The 20,369-nt window shown below is 34.5% G+C and overlaps 1 protein-coding gene across 4 annotated transcripts; it reads right to left on the bottom strand.

Annotated features, from left to right (window-relative positions):
• Positions 1–1,703: 1,703 nt before the first annotated feature.
• Positions 1,704–19,965, bottom strand: LOC110655539 (peptidyl-tRNA hydrolase, mitochondrial). Of its 4 annotated transcripts, none has more exons than XM_021811860.2 (9): positions 19,690–19,965; positions 5,536–5,671; positions 5,360–5,447; positions 5,082–5,149; positions 3,048–3,098; positions 2,890–2,963; positions 2,392–2,450; positions 2,235–2,311; positions 1,704–2,052 (listed from the first exon to the last, which is right to left on the bottom strand). In XM_021811860.2, exons 2-9 carry the CDS (start codon positions 5,641–5,643, stop codon positions 1,918–1,920), a joined length of 660 nt encoding a protein of 219 aa, XP_021667552.2. In that variant the 5' UTR covers positions 5,644–5,671; positions 19,690–19,965; the 3' UTR covers positions 1,704–1,917. The 4 variants fall into 4 exon arrangements, with proteins under 4 accessions (XP_021667552.2, XP_021667551.2, XP_021667553.2 ...); XM_021811859.2 differs by having other exon boundaries at positions 5,536–5,698; positions 19,690–19,963; XM_021811861.2 differs by having other exon boundaries at positions 5,360–5,444; positions 5,536–5,698; positions 19,690–19,958.
• Positions 19,966–20,369: the final 404 nt, after the last annotated feature.

Raw genomic sequence — 20,369 nt, 5'->3', positions numbered from 1 at the left:
GAACATTCAAATCTAATTTTGAAGGCCATTTAAGATTACGTTGGGCATGTAACTAATTACATAGCCCATGTGAATTTGTTTATGGAGATTCAAAATTACACGGCCCGTATAACTTTCCCACGTCCATGTAATCCTTTGTGCTAAAGGAATTTCAAAAATTTAAAAAGTAGATAGTTACACAGAGTAGACCCATGTAATATAAAGAAATTACACGGTCGGTGTAACTCCTTGGAGGCCAAAAATTCAAAGCCAATTTTTCGTGTTTCCCTTTCTCTTCCTTATATGGAGGTTTTCTATAGGGATGGCAAAAGTTCCCGAACCTCATCCATCCCGACCCGAGCTCGATCAATTTTTCCTGACCCCAATTTGTGTGGGGCAGGAATAGGAAGACCTTCTTCCTGCCCCGAAACCCCGTAACTAGCCCCACACAGTAATATATTATTATTTTTTTATTAAAAAATAATTTATTTTTATATATTTAAATATTATAATTTTAACAAAATATAAAAATATACTGTTAAAATAATGTGTAAAACTTGCATTTCTAATTATATTTTATTTTTTAATAAATAAATTTATATTATATACTAATAAATTAAAATGAAAAAATAAAAAAAGAAAAAGAAAATTCTCTGCGGGGAAGCACGCTACGCCCCACACCTAAGTAGAGAATGTTCCACCCTGACCCCAAACTCTTGTAGGGCTGGAACGATAGGAGCAATCCCCACTCCCGATCCACCCGTTGCCATTCCTAGTTTTCTAAAGCTCTTAGGACTCTGAAATAAGAGTTTTAATTAAAAACACATGTAAAGAGAGTCGGTATTTCACAAGAGTGATCTATCGATCAACTTACTTCCAAGAGATTTCACTTTGGAGATCAACTTAAGAGAAGAATTGTTTTTGGTGCAAATTATTTCAATAGAGGTTCCAAAAGTTTAAGGCTACAATTTCCTTCTAGGTTCTTCATATCTATTTCTTCTCATGCCTCATCTTTCTTATTTTATGAACTTGGCTGTAATCCTTATCATGAGTAAGTAATTTATTTTATTTTAAAATTATGGATGTAGTACTTCCAACCAAATTATGGATCTGATTTGATTTCATTTAGTAAATTGAGATTTTATTATTATTATTATTTTTTTTTGTATTCTTAATGCATTCTATGTATTAATACCCACGTAGTATTAATTTTAAATATAAATTGAAAAGCTGAAAGGTAAAAATTAATATTGGATGAACAGGAAATTGAACTTATGATTCTTAATATGAGATAGGTTTGAATTCTACGTGAATCTAATAATTATAGACGAAAAAAAACCTTGATAAGTTTTAATTAATTTGAATGCCATGAAAGTATGATTTAAGTTAATTTAAATATAATTTGAGTACCTTTAGAAAAGGCCTGCAATAACTTATGGTTAATTGTTAATTTCTTGAAAAGTGATAATCTCTTTAATTAATTGGAGTTTGAACCCCTAATTCTAAAATTCCTTCATTCATTGATATTCAGATTTAGTTAGCTATTTCACATTTTATTTCAATACATTTAGTTTAGATTTCATTATTATTTTCAAATTTAAACGTGTAGATAATTGCAATTGTCGTAGTTCAGTACTCAACATAGTTTCCAAGAGAACGATAACGTTTATACTACTTAGTACGATCCGTAAACTTGCAGCATTTATGCAACAAACACAACCAAGTTTCATAATGGATAGTTCACCCCTTAAATTATAGTAAAAGCTATTGCATTGTTATTATAATTGTAAAATAACACACAATATTTGGGAGCAAAACTTTAATAATTTACAGTACAATTTTATCAAAAGTGTATTTAAAAAAGAAAATCCATGTCTCGGAAATACCTTCCACAAGGGTCGGTCAAATTATGTGAAAGAAATCTAACACATAGGCATGCTATGTTTGTTGGCATGTTTGCAATCTTAAATGCTTGTACTTTTGTTCTTGGTTGAAATGTCTTGCACACTCTGTCAAGCCTTTTGATAAAATGTATTTTAATGCAGCAACTCCCTCTGGTATAGCAGTATCAATCTTGTTCAAAAGAAAATCATACAACATAATGAGAATTTGGGAGTGAAATAATATTGCAATGACTGCTAAACAAATATCATAATCAAGCATCAAAAAACATTGCAATCAAGGATAAGAAATTGTTGAAGCTTCCATCTTGACTATGCCAAATCCATTAAACTTATTTTCAAACACAAACTTACTCGCTCTCGAGCTGTTGCGTTGAACTTCTGCAATAAGAAAGCTTTGGGATCCATTTGACCAGGAGGCCTCCCAATTCCTAAGAATGATATAAAAATAATTTAGGCTGTAAAGGGCATTTGGAAAGGAAAAAAAATGATTTGGGGTTTTCATAAATACCAATTCTCAGCCGAGCAAATTCTCTATTTCCTCGAAAATGATAGATGACACTTTTCAAACTGGAAAAAAGAAATAAAATAAAACAAAATAAAGTGTAAGGATTAAGCACAAATGTTTAACAAAAGGATAAAGAGTTTATTAATCAAAAAAGGGCAAACATTGCACATAGTTCTAAGACAAAAGGCTCATTGGTTGTGTAACCTAGTAGGTTCATATCTACAACAAATTTGAAGTTGCCTACAAAATTGATTTAATGTTCACTCCTTGACATAGAACTACTCCTAACAGTGTAAGACATTGATGTTTCGAAAATGAAAAAAAATCTATCTTGAATCATACACCAGGGATGTTTCCAAGCATCCACTTACTCCATATGCCTCCAACCATTCTGTCATGACCACAATTTGACCAATGAAGGTAAGAATATATTATTTGTAAAACAATTTGCATATTCCCCTCTTAGGATTGAGTATGGAAGGATCCTCTATATATCCATACCCGTTGTGGCTTCCATGTCCTCCTTTGTGTTGAAGTCGAAGTACTCCACATGGCAAGTCCATATCATCATGAATCTAAAATTGCAGAATATAAGATACGCAAAATCAAATCAATTACCAAAACTTTTCAAGGAAATATGCTTGGAGCAATTAGATTACCACTATGACACGATTAAGAGGTAGCTTAAAGTAAGCTGCAAGTGGCCCAGTCTGCATTTAAAAGAAAGATATAAGCAATTGCGTTTATTATATTTTATACATTGAGATCCCACTGATAACTTGGCAACCGAGCAATATCTTTCAAACATTAATTAAAATTTCTCTAATCTACCTCAAATTGTCAATGACCAGATACTAAAGAGTGATATCTGAAAATCTCCAAAGATTGCATCAAAATAAAATTGAATTTTTTCTTTCCGAAATTTTTGTGCAAGTATCATATTTTTCGAATACCCGTGGAATATTTGGCGAATATTTAAAATTTGGAAGTATATGCCAAAACTTGAGATGCTATTTTTTATCATTATTTCACTATAGATAGTTGTTGACGTCACTATGAGTTACTATAGTAGTTGCCGACTTTCACTGTAGCAGTGCCAACCCACCTAATTTTGACCTCAAAATTTAGCATTTTTAGCTAAAATTGGATACAACAATAGCCAAAATTGACTTTCTAACATTCCCTCGCCATTTTGAACCAATAAATACTCATTTTTACCACCATAAACTAAGAAGTTTTTAAACAGAGAGAAACTTTGGCTCATTAGTCTGACAAGACGGCTAATCCTCTCCAAGAGTATCATATACCATTGTGATGCTCACTTCGCTAGCTTATATTTGCAATCAACCAAACTAATTTTGGTGGCCCCAAGGAGGAGATCAAAAGCACATCACCACCCATTGTTGGATAGTGAAACGAAATGCGTTATTGCAATCAGAACATCGAATTACCTCAAAAGGATCAAACTTGATTTTTCTCTCATTAGGTACCATGTACTATTTAGGCACAAGCACAACAACTAGTAGTTATTATACACTTATGGTGATTATTGTAGTTGCCACCACAAAACGGTGGAATTAGGAGGCAAAATTAGTATTGATCTACTCGTCTAATTGTGGGAAGTCTATGGGTGGTACTCTCTCTAACTCACAATGATTCATCGTAGATTTATGAGAGAGTGGTGGTCATGTGTTTTTAATCTCCCTCCAACCACCAAAATTAGTTTAGTTGCGAATGAGAATCATATTGGTATATGTTACTCTCGAGGAGGATTAGCAATTTGATTGGAATAAAAAGTAAAATTCTCTTAGTTTGGGGTGGTTTTTTATTGTGAAAATGAATATTTATAGGCTTAAAATGGCAGTAAAAATGTCAGAAAGTCAATTTAGGTAGTGGGACTACCAATTTTTAATTGAAAATACTGAATTTTACTGTCAAAATTAAGTGGGTCAATGTTGCCATTGTGAAAGTTGGCAGCTGCTGCTATAACTCATACTGACATTGGCAGTGACGTCATCAGCCATCTATAGTGACCTACAATGATCTACAATAACATGTCCTAATTCAACATATATCTCTAAACTTTAAAAATCTATTAAAAATTCCACGGACTCAAAAATATATAAAAAATTTCAAAAAATTTCCTAATTTTATTTCGATGCAAACTTTGAAAATTTTCAAATATTACAATTGCATGAGCGCGTTTCAACAAATAATAAACAACATAAACACAAAATGAAATAGTATCCATATTGCATGAGAGTGTGTTGTTCTCTTTTGCAAATAATAAACAACATGAACACAAGATGAAATAATATCCACGTCACAACATGGTAATAGGCATCTTGCACTTGTGAGTGTAATCAACTGACAAGAAGAATAAAGAAACCATGCATTCTTTTCTATCAAATATGACACAACAAATCAAAGCTGCCTTCATCATCATCATTTTTCAATGATAATATACTAACATAAGTTACATATATGAGCAAAACATTAATGCTTTTGCGTACATTAATCAATTTGACTTGTATTTTTTTTTTTTATCATACCATTGATAATGAACTAATGATATTTATTTCATATTTTTCCAATAATTTTTTTATATATATTAAAACTCATATCCCTGCAGTTTAATCTTAACTATATGAATTACATTTTAAACTACGGTTACAACAATCCAAACGACTTACAGATTCACCACTCAGATTCATGTAAGTTTGAGGCTTTGCAAGAAGAAGCGGTGCTTCATCAATAAAACCTGAGATGGATTAGCAAACCATCAAGAACACCACATAGTTGACTATTTGTGTGTGTGTGTGTGTGTGTGTGTGTGTGTGAGAGAGAGAGAGAGAGAGAGAGAGAGAGAGAGAGAGAGAGAGCAAGCATGTGGAAGAATGAATTTGCGTGTGTAATGTGCATGCATATTTGCACTTATGCATAAAAGTTGAGTAAAAAGAAGTTCACAGGCCTTCTCCAAAAATAGCTTTGCAATGAACTGTATTCATCAAAATCCCTTGTGATTCAGCAAATGCATCAATCATCTCAAACCCCACCTGCTTCAAGCAAAATAAGGGATTTTAGAAGTTAAATAATGGTAAGCAAAATTAACATTGGGGTTTTGCAATGCATGATATAGTATAATACATTGTGTCGAGTTCCTTTGTATTTCTCGCCAGGATTTCCCAAGCCAACAAAAAGCCATGGCCGTGCAACAGCAGTGCAGAAGCAACACCTAGAAACTTTGTTGAGCATCTTGTCTCATGTTCTCTGACTCCTTCCCCTTTAGTGCAAGAAAATTGCTTTTACCCTTTCAAATAAATTTCAACCAATCAAAATCCTCATCACAATGTTATTTTCAATAACAAGTAAGACACTTCTCAATAACAATTTCAACAACTAACAGAACAATCCATCAAGTTAACAAGCAGATAAAAGATGGCACTAAGCTTCCCATACCAACAAAACATTCATTACCAAATAACATATATCAAACCCATCTCAAAAATTAAAACAAGCAAATTTTCATAGCCCCCTAAACCACTGCTACAGGCATACACACCCCCCCCCCCCCCCCCCCCCAACCCTTTTTAAAAAAAAGAGTTAATTGAGGCAAGACAGAAATTTTCTTTAAAAAAAAAAAACTGATGTACCAAATGGAATCCTGCAGTTTCAACGAAGCAGTACAATAAATTCTCTAAAGAGATTAACAGCATCCACCTAGCCAATAATGAAAACAACATTTTTAAACAAAAACTTACTATCAAAAACAAGAATTCAGTTTAAGATGCAAATCTAAAAGAAACTATTCAACTAATCAGACTTTACCCAAGTCATTGTAGGTGATTAAAACGTGAACAGAGGAGTTAATATTTGAAACAAGGGAGATGTCGGATAGTTGGTGATGGAAGCATTGGTAGAGTTGAATATTGTGAGTAGCGGTTCAAGTTGAAACAGCATCAAATCTGTATCGTTCAGGGAGATGAACTGAACCTGCTGAAGTCAAAGGGCATGAGGTCAGTGTGCCAAATGAGCCTGCTAGTAGTGAAGATGACAAATTGGTCTGCTTGTGGCATCAAGTTTGAAATGGGGAGACTCCAAAAATGGATCGATATGGAAGGCGAATTTCATTTAGGAACTGAAGAAGGAACAAATGAACTTTGGTGGGAACTTGTGTGTGACAGAGGTGGTACTGAAGCTAGGCTTTGTGGGTGTATCAATGTGAGTTGGGTGTGGTGCTGTCAGAACTTGTGAGAGCCTAGGATGAGCACACAATGGTTATAACTGAAAAATCGAATCGAACCAAACTATTTTAGTTCGTTTATTTGATTCCATTTTTCGGTTTTACGTTTCGATTTCGGTTTAGGAATTTTCAAAAGTTTGGTGTTCGGTTTAGTTCAATTATTTTTGCTCAAAAACCAAAAATTAATTGAACCTAAGTAAATGGGCCATTTCACTTATATAGCTTTAGTCTCCCATATTATTTTACCCAAGTTTGCTACACAGCCTAGCCCATTCTCTGCCCTGTTCTAATAAAAATCTAAACCTGTTACGCCCTGTTCTAATAAAAATCTAAACCTTTTACTTGCTGCAAAAACAAGAGCTCAAGTCCCAAGCCTATTTTGTCTCTTGTTCTTGTCTAAATTTGCAAGTTCCTTTAATGATAATTGAGAATTGTTCTTCTCCATTTAAAAAAAAAAAAAAAAAAATTCCCTAGTCCAAATTTAAGAGTTCATTTAGTGAACTTCAGATACTCAGACTTGGCTTTCTCTCCTCTATGCTCATGAGTCACAACTCATCTCGTTGTAGCTTTCAGAGCAATTCTCGCATAGGTGATGCCGATCTTCATGTTCTTTCCTTGTGAGATTCTAGATTCTCTGCAACTCTTCATGTTTATGTTCTCAACGTCGGCAATGCCACTCCTTTCCTTCTTCCCTCGTGTATTTGCTAATACAAATTTGGAATTTTAGAGAGGGCAAGAGGAAGTGGCGCTACTAGGCTCTATTAATGAGCTATTCTTTGCATATTTTGAATTGTTTATCATTGTATTAAAAATTACATGTCGATCGTCGCAAATTTTCAATCACTGATTGCTGTATTAATGCATTGTTCGTGCTTTGTTGAGAATTTTAGATGTGGTAGTCAATGTTATTAAGGCGACGAGGCGAGGCGAGGCTAGGCGACCCTACCCTCTAGAGCCTCACCTGGCACTACCTGGCTTAGCAACACAGGCAAGAGGCTTTGAGGCGACGCCTCTATGAAGAAACGGCAATTTTTTTTTTCTTTTCCTTTTTAATTGTTTTTAACCCTAAATAAAATTAAAACCCTACTAGCCTACCTCACAAGAAACACTCACAGACCTCACGCAAAGAGAAACACTCACATCAGCTCCTTTCTGTCAACAATCGGGTATATCACTCTCTCTCTCTCTTCTCCCCCCACACCCCCCCCCCCCCCCCCTTCTTCTTCTTTCCTCTCTTTCTTCTCCTCTAATCTGTTCTTGTCTCAACACAGCAATGCCATTTTGCACATTTTTTTTCTTTTTACTTTTTTTTCTTCTTTTTCTCTCCTCCTCTCTTCTTGAATCCTTTTGTATGGGTGTTATTAATTTATATGGGTATTATTAATTTGTTGTTAATTTGTTAATTTCTTATTACTTGTACTTTTTTATTCTTGTTAATTAATTGTTAATTTGATTAATTTATATGGGCATTGTTAATTTGTTAATTTTTTATTACTTTTACTTCTTATTCTTATTAATTAGTTGTTAATTTGTTGTTTAATTTATATGTTGTTAATTTCTTATTAGTTTTACTTTTTATTCTTATTAATTAGTTGTCAATTTGTTGCTTAATTTATATGGATATTGTTAATTGTTAGTTTTTTGTTAATTTCTTGTTACTTCTACTTTTTATTCTTGTTAATTTGGTGAGCATATGTAGGTTGTGAAATTTAGCTATGATTAAAAATCGTGCTCCTTTTGATCTGCTTGTATTGTCTTGTTGCTTATTAAACTAGTTAAATGTATGAATTTTTATGTTAGAAGTATATATATATATATATATATATATATATATATATTATTAAGATATGTACCATAAATAGCTAGGATATGTATATCTGTAGTGATTGTGTGAATATATTTAGGTGCAGGAATCGGGACTATAATTACGTATTTAATTAAGATTGTATTTCCTATTTAGTTGTCCTGTACAGATTATAAATTGACACCATTGGCTTGAGGGAATAATCAAGCTCTTCAATCATTTTCAATATTCTTCTTTTGTTCTATTTTCTAACATGGTATCAGAGCTCTCGGTGGGTCTGATTTGAAATCTGAAACAAAGTCCTCATAGGGTGGAACTTTCCCTCTTTTCCGGTCACTTTCTGGGAGTTCGTAGCTGTCACAACCTAGCCTAATGGATTACCCAGCCCAGGATCGGCCTCAGGCGACCTCAATCACGCTGGTCCCGTCACCTGTTTCTCACTGTTTTGTCACTACCTCTTCATACAATAGACTTTTCTGACGTATTTTTGAGCAACATTTCAGTGTGCTTTTCTTGCCAACATGTCTGAGATTGAGGAGTCCTCCAATATAGCCTCTAACACAGGTTCTGAGATTCTCACACCCATATCCAACATAGGTTCTGAGATTCTCAAATCAATATTTTCTTCCATTGGTAATTCACCAGCTATTACTCCTGTTAAATTAGTAGGAAGTCAAAATTATATGTCTTGGGCTGCATCAGTGGAATTATGGTTTATGGGGCAGGAATATGATGACCACTTGGTTAAAAATGCCATAGATATAGCTTTAACAAATAGAGCTAATTGGACTAAGATTGATGCTCAATTATGTAGTCTCTTGTGGCATTCTCTAGACCCAAAATTACTTAATATTTTTTGGTCTTCTAAAACCTGTTGCAAAGTCTGAACTAAGACGAAAACCTTATATACAAATGATGTGCAGCGTATTTATAAGGTAGTCTCATATATGGTTTATCTGCAGCAAAATCAACAAGATATGTCTAGTTATTTGGGACAGGTAGAATCACTGAAAGATGAATTTAATTCTATCATACCATATACTGATAATATTTCTGAGCAACAGCGGGACAGGTTCTTCATGGTTTTGGCATTGATTGGGCTAAGACCTGACCTTGATTCTGTTAGAGACCAGATATTAACTAGTCCGATTATTCCCACTCTAGAGGATGCGTCTGCCAGGCTTCTACGCATCTCACTCAATAAGAATAATTTCTCCGAAATTGAATCTTCAATTTTAGCTACACAAAGTGGAAACCAACCGAGATAGGGTACTTATCAGAGAGGCAAAGGTAAAAGGCTCCATTGCACTTATTGTGATAAGAGTAATCATACTCGAGACACTTGTTGGGCCCTTCATGATCGACCACCACGCCCCATTTAGTCAAATAATGTGGGCCGATCAACTGCTCATATGGCTCAATCCGGTGAAAATGATATTCTTCCATTACCTGATGGAAAGGATCAGGTGTCAGATTCTATCCTATTAACTGGAGCTGATTACAAGGAGTATTTGCAATATCAAACAGCCAAACAACAATATTCTAGCAGTGCACATTCTGATAATTCCTTTGCTTGTCTAACACAGTCTTCGCTCACTGGTCCATGGATCCTAGACTCTGGTGCTTCTGATCATATATCTGGTAACAAAAGTCTTTTCTCATCTCTAGTTTCTCCTCCGGTTTTGTCTAAAGTTACTTTGGCTAATGGTTCACAAACTTTAGTTAAGGGCATAATGAAGTAAAAATCTTTCCATCTATTCCTTTAACCACAGTTTTGTTCACTCCAGAATACCCATATAATTTAATCTCCATTAGTAAATTGACTAAAAATCTCAATTGTTCTATCACCTTTACAGCTGACTCTGTTGTTGTGCAGGACTGGAGTACAGGGAAGATGATTGGAGTAGGATGTGAGTCACAAGGGTTGTACCATCTTTCTACTCCAAATTCTCCAGTCGCTCTTGCCTCTACCACTTCTGTTGATCTTCTTCACAATCGTCTGGGTCATCCGAGTCTTGTCAAATTGCAAAAATTAGTTCCTAATCTTTCTAGTTTATCTTCTTTTGAATGTGAATCCTGCCAACTTAGGAAACAAAATCGTGTTTCCTTTCCCAAGCGAGTCAATAATAGGGCTAATTCCATGTTTGAAATTGTCCATTCAGACATTTAAGGTCCAAGTCATGTCGGTACAACTCTGGGATTTCATTATTTTGTTACTTTTATTGATGATTATTCTCGTTGCACTTGGTAATTTTGTCAGTACAACTCGTTTTGAATTATTCTCTATATTTCAAAAATTCTCTACTGAAATACGTAATCAATTTGATGTTTCTATTAAAATACTTCGTGATGACAATGCAAAAGAATATTTGTCTACTCCCTTTACTCATTTCTTATCTTCTTAGGGTATTACTCATCAAACTTCATATGCTTATACCCCTCAACAAAATGGAATTGCCGAACGAAAGAATCGTCATCTAGTTGAGACTGCCCGCACTTTACTCATTCACCATAATGTTCCTCTTCATTTTTGGGGAGATGCTATTCTTATTGCTTGTTACTTAATCAACCGAATGCCTTCTTCTGTTTTACAGATTCAGAGTCCTCATTCCATTTTGTTTCCCGACCAAGATGCCCATCAATTGTCCCTGCGTGTATTTGGTTGTATTTGTTTTGCTCATAATCACACTCCTGGCAAAGACAAACTTTAGCCCAAATCAATAAAATGTGTCATTTTAGGATATTCTAGACTTTAAAAAGGTTACAAATGCTACAATCCACTTAGAAATAAATATTTTGTGTCAGTTGATGTAACCTTCTTTGAAACATCTCCCTATTTTTCCTCCAACACTGCATCCGAGGTTTTTATTCTCACCGCCTTACCAATTCCTACTCTTCCTCCATCACCTCTACACGTCTACTCATGTCGTCTTCATTCTCCCACTAACACCATTGATGCTCCTTTGCTTGATACAGGTACAACACCGGCTCTTGGTGACTCTTGCCCGCCTTCATCTTCACCTATTCCGATCTCGCCTTCAACAAACGATGCTACTCCTCCCATTGCCATCCGAAAAGGTATTCGTTCGTTTCGAAATCCTCATCCTATTTATAATTTTGTGAGTTATCATCGTTTGTCTCCTTCCGACTATGCTTTTGTCACCACTTTGTCTAATGTATCTGTACCTAAGACTGTTAGAGAAACTTTGGAACATCCAGGATGGTGTAATGCAATGGTTGAAGAGATGACTGCTCTCCATAACAATGGCACTTGGGATTTGGTGCCACTACCGAAGGGCAAATCTACGGTTGGCTGTCGATGAGTTTATACAGTCAAGGTGGGGCCTGATGGCCAGATTGATAGACTTAAAGCTCGCCTTGTTGCAAAGAGCTATACTCAGATCTTTGGCCTCGATTACAGTGATACCTTCTCGCCTGTGGCTAAGATTGCTTCGGTTCGCCTTCTTATTTCCTTAGCTGCCATCCATCACTAGCCATTTCATCAATTAGATATCAGAAATGCCTTTTTACATGGCAAGCTAGCTGAGGAAGTTTATATGGAGCAACCACCAGGGTTTATTACTCAGGAGGAGTCTAATTTGGTGTGTCGTCTACGGCGTTCTTTATATGGCTTGAAACAATCTCCAAGAGCATGGTTTGGACGGTTCAGTACTGTAGTCCAACAATTTGGAATGTCTCGGAGTGAAGCTGGCCATTCAGTATTTTTCCACCATAATGGCCATGATAAGTGCATTTATCTCGTTATTTATGTTGATGACATTGTTATTACAGAAAATGATCATGTTGGGATCTCAAAACTCAAACAATACTTGTCCAGTCATTTTCAGACTAAGGATTTTGGAAAGCTAAAATTTTTCTTGGGGATTAAAGTGGCACAATCCAAGACAGGTATCGTCATTTCTCAAAGGAAATATGCTTTGGATATACTGACAGAGACGGGCATGTTAGACTGCAGACACGCAGATACTCCTGTGAATCCAAATGTCAAACTTGAACCTGGACAGGGGGAGCCATTGGAGGATCCTGGTAGATACCGGAGATTTATTGAAAAACTCAATTATCTTATAATCACACGCTCAGATATCTCATTTGCTGTAAGTGTAGTCAGTCAGTTCCTTCAAGCACCATGTAGTAGTCATTGGGATGCAGTTATTCAGATACTCAGATATATTAAAGGAGCTCCAGGACAAGGCCTATTATATGAAGACAGGGGTCATTCACAGATTATTGGTTACTCAGATGCAGATTGGGCAGGTTCTCCTTCAGATAGATGGTCTACTTTAGGATATTGCATTATGATTGGAGGTAATTTGATTTCTTGGAAAAGTAAGAAGCAAGATGTGTTTGCTAGGTCAAGTGCAGAAGCAGAATATCGAGCTATGACTTTGGCAACTTGTGAACTTATATGTTTGAAACAACTTCTCCAAGAGTTGAAGTATGGGTAACTTAAACAAATGCAGCTAATCTGTGACAATCAAGCTGCACTTCACATTGTCTCTAATCCAGTTTTTCATGAGAGAACGAAACATATAGAGGTGGATTGTCATTTCATCAGACAAAATATTGAATCTGGGTGTAGTGCCACTAGCTTTGTTAGCTTAAATGACCAATTAGCAGATATCCTGACAAAATCTCTCAGAGGCTCTCGGATTGAATATATTTGTAACAAGTTTAGAGCATATGATTTGTACGCTCCAGCTTGAGGAGAAGTGTTAAGATATGTACCATAAATAGCTAGGATATGTGTATCTGTAGTGATTGTGTGAATATATTTAGGTGCTAGAATCGTGGCTATAATTACGTATTTAATTAGGATTGTATTTCCTATTTAGTTGTCCTGTACAGTTTATAAATTGACACCATTGGCATATGAGGGAATAATCAAGCTCTTTAATCATTCTCAATATTTTTCTTCTGTTCTATTTTTTAACATATATATATATACATATAATTTAAGCAATTTGGGTTGTGGCACCTTACTTCAAAAAGGCCCTCGCCTCGCCTCTCGCATAAGGTCATAAGGTACCTTATCGCCTTAGTATCGCCTTTTGCCTTGATAATACTGGTGGTAGTGCTAGAGAAATTGAATATGTTAAAACTTGAACCAAACAGAAAAGTCGAAAATCAAAAATTTATTTTTAAGGAATCAAAATGAACTGAATTGCTAGAGAAATTGAATCATACTAAACCGAATCAATTTGATTCGATTCGATTGTTAGTTTGTGCAAACTGCCTTTTTCACGCAATGGGTCTAATGGAGTTAGTGGTACTGCCTGGTGCCGAAAATGGGTGAAAGATGAGATGGAAATGGGAGGCAATCAAGTAAGCTGTTAGAAGAGGGGAAGGAAATTGAGGTTTTTGCCATTGAAGTGGAGTGTAAGGGATGATTTTTTGGGTACAATGTGTTTTGGTTTTATGAAGCAAGGGAACAAAAGATGGTGTTGTGTACTAAGGATTGAAGACTCAAAGGCGCGTCTGCTCACGTATGGTATGTTAATATGAAGGAACAGTTTATATGTGAGTTAGGTGATGGTTGTACACAAGGGCATGGAGATGGGAGATGAGCCTGGACACGAGTCAGCTAGATACATCTATGAGTGTGATGCGAAACGGTTTTTTTGTGTTGTGAAGGATGGCATCAAAGGAGGTGGAATTAATTGTGAAGCTGTGAGGGGTCTAATCATAAAGTATCGAGAGAAGGAGAAGAGGGCATAACAAAATAGAGGCGAGAGACGATCTTTCCATTAAGAAATGACACCGAGGGAGGAAAGATGAAGCCTATGGGAGTTTACTGAGGAGTGAAGACTCAAGGCACGCCTGCTCGCGTATGGTTTGTTAATGTGAAGGAACGATCTATATGTGAGTTGGATGATGGTTGTACACAAGGGCATGGAGATGGGAGATGGGAGATGAGCAACTAGCTATGTCTATGAGTATGATGTGAAATGATTTTTTTGTGCTTTGAAGGATGGAATCAAAGGAGGTGGAATTAAATGTGAAGCTGTGAGGGGTCTGATCATAAAGTATCGAGGGAGGGAGAAGAGGAGCAAAACAAAATGGAGGCAAGAGACGATCTCCCCTTTAGGAAACAACACCGAAGGAGGAAAGATGAAGCCTATGAGAGCTTTGGGTGATGTAATTTTTCTCACTTGAATTTTTCTTCTATAAATGTGTGTGTGTGTGTGTGTGTTTCACTCTGCTCATTTTTGCTTCCTCTCAAAATTACTCATTTTATATAGTGGTTTAAGATATATACCATCAGTTTAGCCTAGTGGTTTAAGATGGATTAAAAAAATTTAAAATCGTTAGATGTCATTTCACCTAGCATTTCTAATGGCAAAAGTTAAGATCCTCGAATTCTAATTTTGGGTGTTGATAAAACTTCTTTAATTTTGAAAAGTTTGGTTTATGCAGACATATTTTTTTCCCCATTGAATGCATGACTTATAGAGAGGGTGAGGAGCCCTATGATGAAAATATCACTAGATGGTAAGGAATCTAGAAGTACTTTCAAGACTGGGGACAGTTTGAATTAATAAAATAAATTAATTTATCATTTTAGGAAAACATAAAATGCATTTTTTAATTTTATAAAATTAGAAATTAATTTAATAAAGTAAGAAATTAATTAGGAGTAAATTTGAATTAAGTTTAGAAAATAAAATGGTTTTAATGCTTAATTAGACCTAAATAGAGACTAGAACCTATGTAACTTAACCAGGTTTGAACGTAGGCTCTCTAAAGCCTCTAGTGGGCCTAGGGGAACTACTAGCCAGTCTAGGATAGGTGACCAAGCTCATCAGGCCTAATTTCAAGTCTGGATAAGTAAACTAGGCCTGTAAGATTAGATGTACCCTTTTAATTAATAAAAAAGACTTCAGCCAAAGGGATATTTATCCCATTTTCTTTTATTTTTAAGTTATTTATCACATAAAAAATTACAAAATTTAGTTAGAATATGTTACCCTTATCTTGTCACCTACTTCTCCTATAAATAGTTAGCTATGTTTAGGGTTTTAGAGGTGACTATTAACCTAAAAATTAGAAAATCCTATGCTATTTTCTGCACAGTACTAGCATGGGAGAGGTCTTCTTGCTAGAATTTCTTCCCCAATTGATCTTACATACTTTATCTACACTCAAACACTTTCACATGAGTCTCATAGAGATTTAGGTTTATTGAGTTTCTAGCATTCCAAAGTTTTCCAAGGAGCCAAAGGAGTCTTCCAACTCCAAGAGATCAATCTTCAAACAAGGTATGGTCTAAATGGGCCTTTACAACTCCATTTATACTTCTATTGCACATTTTGGTTTTTTGCAATTTTCAGTACGTTATTTGTGTTATTTACTAGTTTTAATGATTCCCATAGATATGTTGTGTTGTTTCCGCATGGAATACCCTTTTGGATCACCCAAAAAGTTATTTTCTATTATTTATTATGAATTTTCAAAGTTTGGATCTGATCAGTAACAATTTTCTGTCATACTCGAATTTGTAAAATCTATTTCTACATCAAATCTTGCTTGTATTATTCTTTTTTTTACTGGCAGCCAAATATGTCCTATAAATGTCCATATTTTTATTTTTCTCTAATTCATTGTAGATAATTAGGAATAAGTTTTAAAAGTTCGATTGCCAATTCTGTTTGGAAATTGGTTTAACCCACTATGACTCTAATTGCGTGCCAAGTCTATGAAGATTTGTGTTAATTATTTTTACCATATTTTAGTTTGACATATTATTTAGGTCCCAGTAAATTTTCATAGTCTTCATGAAGTTTTGCTATTTTTCCTTAATTTTGTAAGTTTTCTGCTCAAATTTAGAATTTCTGCATATTAGGTGTCTTTAGTAAATTTTGGATATCACATTGATGCATAATTTTTGGGTTTCTTCTTTTCTATGTTTTAGTTTAGTATCTTAGGAGTCTAAATTAATTTTTGTGTAATTTTTAAGACTATTTTACTCGGTAAATTGAATTTTATTTGTTTATTGTGCAAATCTGATGTATTTTGATTGTAATTAAACTCTAATGCATTTTAATTTCGTAGTAACTATTTTCTTTGTTTTTCCATGTGAATTGGGAAACATAAATAGATGTGAGATAAGTTAAAAAACACTAAGATTTGCATGGGAAATCCCTCCCTACTTGAAAATAAGGATGGAAAAGCAATCCAAGTTCAACTTGGAAACCTACCTCATTTAGGACTTTATCTCTTATTTTGTTATTTTTATTTTCATCTAACTAGTATTCTTTTTTATTTTAATTTGTTGTAGTTTTGGTATATAGACTTGAATTAATCAATAATATATTAAATGTAAGCAATAAAATTAAATAAAGCACATAAAGCCCACCAAGGCCCCTAAGGGATAAAATGACTAATGACATTAGACAAAATGGCTAACACGTCGCTAATACGGCTAACGTTGTGCTGACGTTAGCCCCACATTAGCAATTTTAATGCCATTCTTTATTTTTGGGACTTAAATGCAAAAGGCTGAAAAGTACAAGTCACTTAAGTGCCAAAGAAAGAAAGCTCAAGTCTGAATGTTAAAAGTACAGGATATTTAAGTGTACTTTTCCTAAGAAATTTTGAATACTCATTTCAAATTATTATCATCTTTTCCCTTTTGAAATCACCTTTCTCTTTCCTGTTTCTTTTCTAGCTAATACATATTGTAATTGTAACACCAAGAAATTTTTAAAATAAAATTTAAGGATTTAAAATGTTATTATTAATGTTTTATTGTTTAATAATATAATTTCTAAATGGTGTTAATATTTTAAACATATTATTATGTTGTGAATTGAGTAGAGTTGGACTTCCCATAGTTGAATTAAATTAATTTATTATTATCATTTATTTGAGTTTAGGCTTTGAGTTGGGCTTGATTATGGGATTAGTGAATAGTAATGCTTACTATGGGTTTTGAGGGTCTTAAGCCGACCCAAGTCCTAGTGCGGGTTTGATCAATAGAATTGAGTCATGACAGTAACGCCCTGTCCAATTGCATTGTATTGTCCACTTTAACCCATATGGCCTCACAAATTTGTCCCCTAAGCCTCGTTATCATCAGGCCAAAGTGCACTACACAATTAGGCAAATTACGTCCTTATACCCTTCATTTTTTTTTCCTTTCTGATGTTTATAGAGTTCATTCTTGCCACCTTTCACTTAGCTACATCATTGGAGTTAGAGCGGGAAAGAGTGATGAATGAAAGAGTGACCCAAATAGGAAGAGAGAGAAGGCTAAAAAGATGGATGGAGGAAGACAAAGATAGAGAGTGCGAGCGAGAGAGATGGAGAGATGATGTGTATATTATTGTTAATAATTTTTTTAATATAATCGATTCAATTGTGACTTGATATTGAGACTTTATAATTTTAGAGATAATTTTACTATTACTAAACTAAAATTGATTGATTAGTCAAGCCTTGGGACAAAACTCCATAACCACTTACTACCTTGCATTTGCTTGCTTTACAGGTCCCTAAGCTTGTTCCTTGCATGATAAAGGCTCAAAGGGCGCTAAGGCGCCAAAGGATCGTAGGCGCAAGGAGCAAGCGTGAGCGAGGTGAGTAAAAAAAAATCAAAGTCAAATAAATATGAATATTTCATCAAACTTCAAATAATATAATTAATAAGCATTCAAGTACTAATATATTAAAATTTGAATAGTCTTTTAATGTTTCAAAGCTAAAGTCAAGCAATTATAAAATAACTACTCTTCAATGTTCATCAAGAGTAGTATCATAACCTTCTTCATCTTCTTTTACACTTTCATCCTATTAATACTCATCTTCAATATCAATATCTTTATCATATTCCTTATCTTTAAGAATTAAAGGAGCATTATTTAGTTCTCAAGTCAGTTAATGATTTTTTTTTCTTTTGCCATAGATCTTGAAATAGATGTAGATGCAACTTTTTTTTTGTGAAAAAGATAATAAGAGAGTGGTAGTGTTAAAAATGGAAATATGAGAGGCTTGTGAATTGGATGTGATGATTTGATGAGATTTTAGTGACTACTTATCACTAGCGATACTAATTTCAAAAATTTCCTAGTGTGTCAATATCAAATTCTAGTAGATCGACAAATTTCAAATTGAGTGGTGGTGCTTTATGTTAATGCAAATGCTCATCGAAGATGGAAATAAAAAAGGTGTGCCTTTCTAGAGCATTGCGCCTAGAACAAGGTGTGTGCCTAGGCGCATAAGGTGAAAGCCTGGTGAATGTCGCTTTCCTTTCTCCTATAGAGGCGCTAAGGTTGGAGCGTGGTGAGCTTTGAGCTTGAGGCGTGCTTGAGGAGCGCCTTTAATAACTATGGCTCCTTGTCTTTCCATACACATATCAAAACAATTAAAAGAAATGATAGATGACTACATTGTTCTGATGCATCTTAATGAAGTTTCTGAGTTTAAATTTTTTTAAAAAAAAGGTAGATGATTGTATATGCATGTGGCAGGAAACTAATGAATTTTGTTTAAAGTATATTCTTCTTACTTTACCCAATTTTACTATGCATTTCACTATAAAAAAGCTTTACTTTTTTATTTTGACAATAACTTCAGCTTAATCAATTTAACATAATCCCAATCAGTGACCAAACCAAATCTTGAATATAAGTATATTTTGATTCTGAAAGTGAAAATCAATCCAAAGACCAACAAGAGATCCATCAAAAACATAAGTATAGCACCCTTAATACAAGGAAATTTACAAGGTCATCCATTTTGATATAAGGCAATAAAAAAACAAGGAAAAAAAAAAGTTGCCAGTCTTAAATACTAGGAATTCCTAACTAAAATGATTAAAATTTTCCAATGAACTGAAATGATTAAAATGATACAGAGGTTTTTCACTTTCCCAGGGAATATGTAGACTGCCTAACTAAAGCTATAGCAGTTTCATACCCTACTTCCACTTCTGCTTAGATTCATGCTTAGGCAATCATACAGATGAACTCTTCATATTGATAACCAACTTGATTAAGCGAAAATGAAAACCGATAACCACCCAGTGAAAATTTGTCTGTGACCAAATTATAGGCCATGCACTATTCTAAAATGCAATCCCAAATTATGGAGAGCCAAACACATGCTACTGGTTTATGCATGTAAAGGATTGGCATAGCTGATTAAAAAGAAACTCAGGAAAAAAAATGCTATAGATTGAGATTGAATGAACAAATATACTGAAATAAAATTAAATTGAGAGTTGGAATAAACTGACCTAAGAGAATGAACCAAAGAGACGCTGGTGGGTAAAAGAGAAACCCAAGAAACGCCGCTGATTTATGAATGTGAATGTCTGCTATGAACGAACCCAAGAAGAGGAAGGCGCCGGATCTGCTATGAAGAGGAACGAACCCCAGAAACCCCACGTGTTTGAATGTCTTCGGGTCTGCTGTGAAGATCTGCTGTGAAGGAATGAGTGAAGGTGGGACGGCAGGATAGTGGACAGCGGGGGCGCCTAGGTTCAAATCCTCAAATTGAAGAGCTGGAAATGGGCCTGCGGCGTTTTACTATTCATAGGGTTATTTTTGGGTTTTTAAACTAGGTAGTTTTGATGGAAACTACGTAGTTTTATAGTTTTAATATGAATTTTATTTAATTAATAATTATAATTAGAATTTTTTATATATAGAGTAATTTGTATATTATTAATTAGTATATATATTGATTACAACTCAATTACATATATAGTCACACACATTAATATATTAATATATTAATACTATAATATAAAATCGAGTTCTTCATGAACAGTATTTCTCAAATTGATCAAAGAAATTGAATTACAAATTTGCCCTGAATTATATTTCCTGCTCCCTTGACATCTGCCATCCTTTTTAGATCTTTTCTCATGTTGCTCTTGTTTGGATTTGCTCTACCATCTTTAACCAAGTGAGC

Source organism: Hevea brasiliensis, chromosome 4 (assembly GCF_030052815.1).
Source record: "Hevea brasiliensis isolate MT/VB/25A 57/8 chromosome 4, ASM3005281v1, whole genome shotgun sequence".
Lineage (NCBI taxonomy): Eukaryota > Viridiplantae > Streptophyta > Magnoliopsida > Malpighiales > Euphorbiaceae > Hevea > Hevea brasiliensis.
The sequence above is the reverse complement of the archived record's forward strand: the minus strand, read 5'-3'. Positions and strand labels throughout refer to the sequence as shown.

What these genes read in the sequence shown, in the direction of transcription:
- LOC110655539 (XM_021811860.2), bottom strand. Translation starts at nt 5,643, where the DNA reads ATGCTCAACAAAGTTTCTAGGTGTTGCTTCTGCACTGCTGTTGCACGG. An exon ending in CAAAGCTATTTTTGGAGAAG is followed by an intron (nt 5,150 to 5,359) that starts GCCTGTGAACTT and finishes AATCCATCTCAG; the next exon opens with GTTTTATTGATGAAGCACCG. An exon ending in GGACATGGAAGCCACAACGG is followed by an intron (nt 2,451 to 2,889) that starts GTATGGATATAT and finishes TCTTTTTTCCAG; the next exon opens with TTTGAAAAGTGTCATCTATC.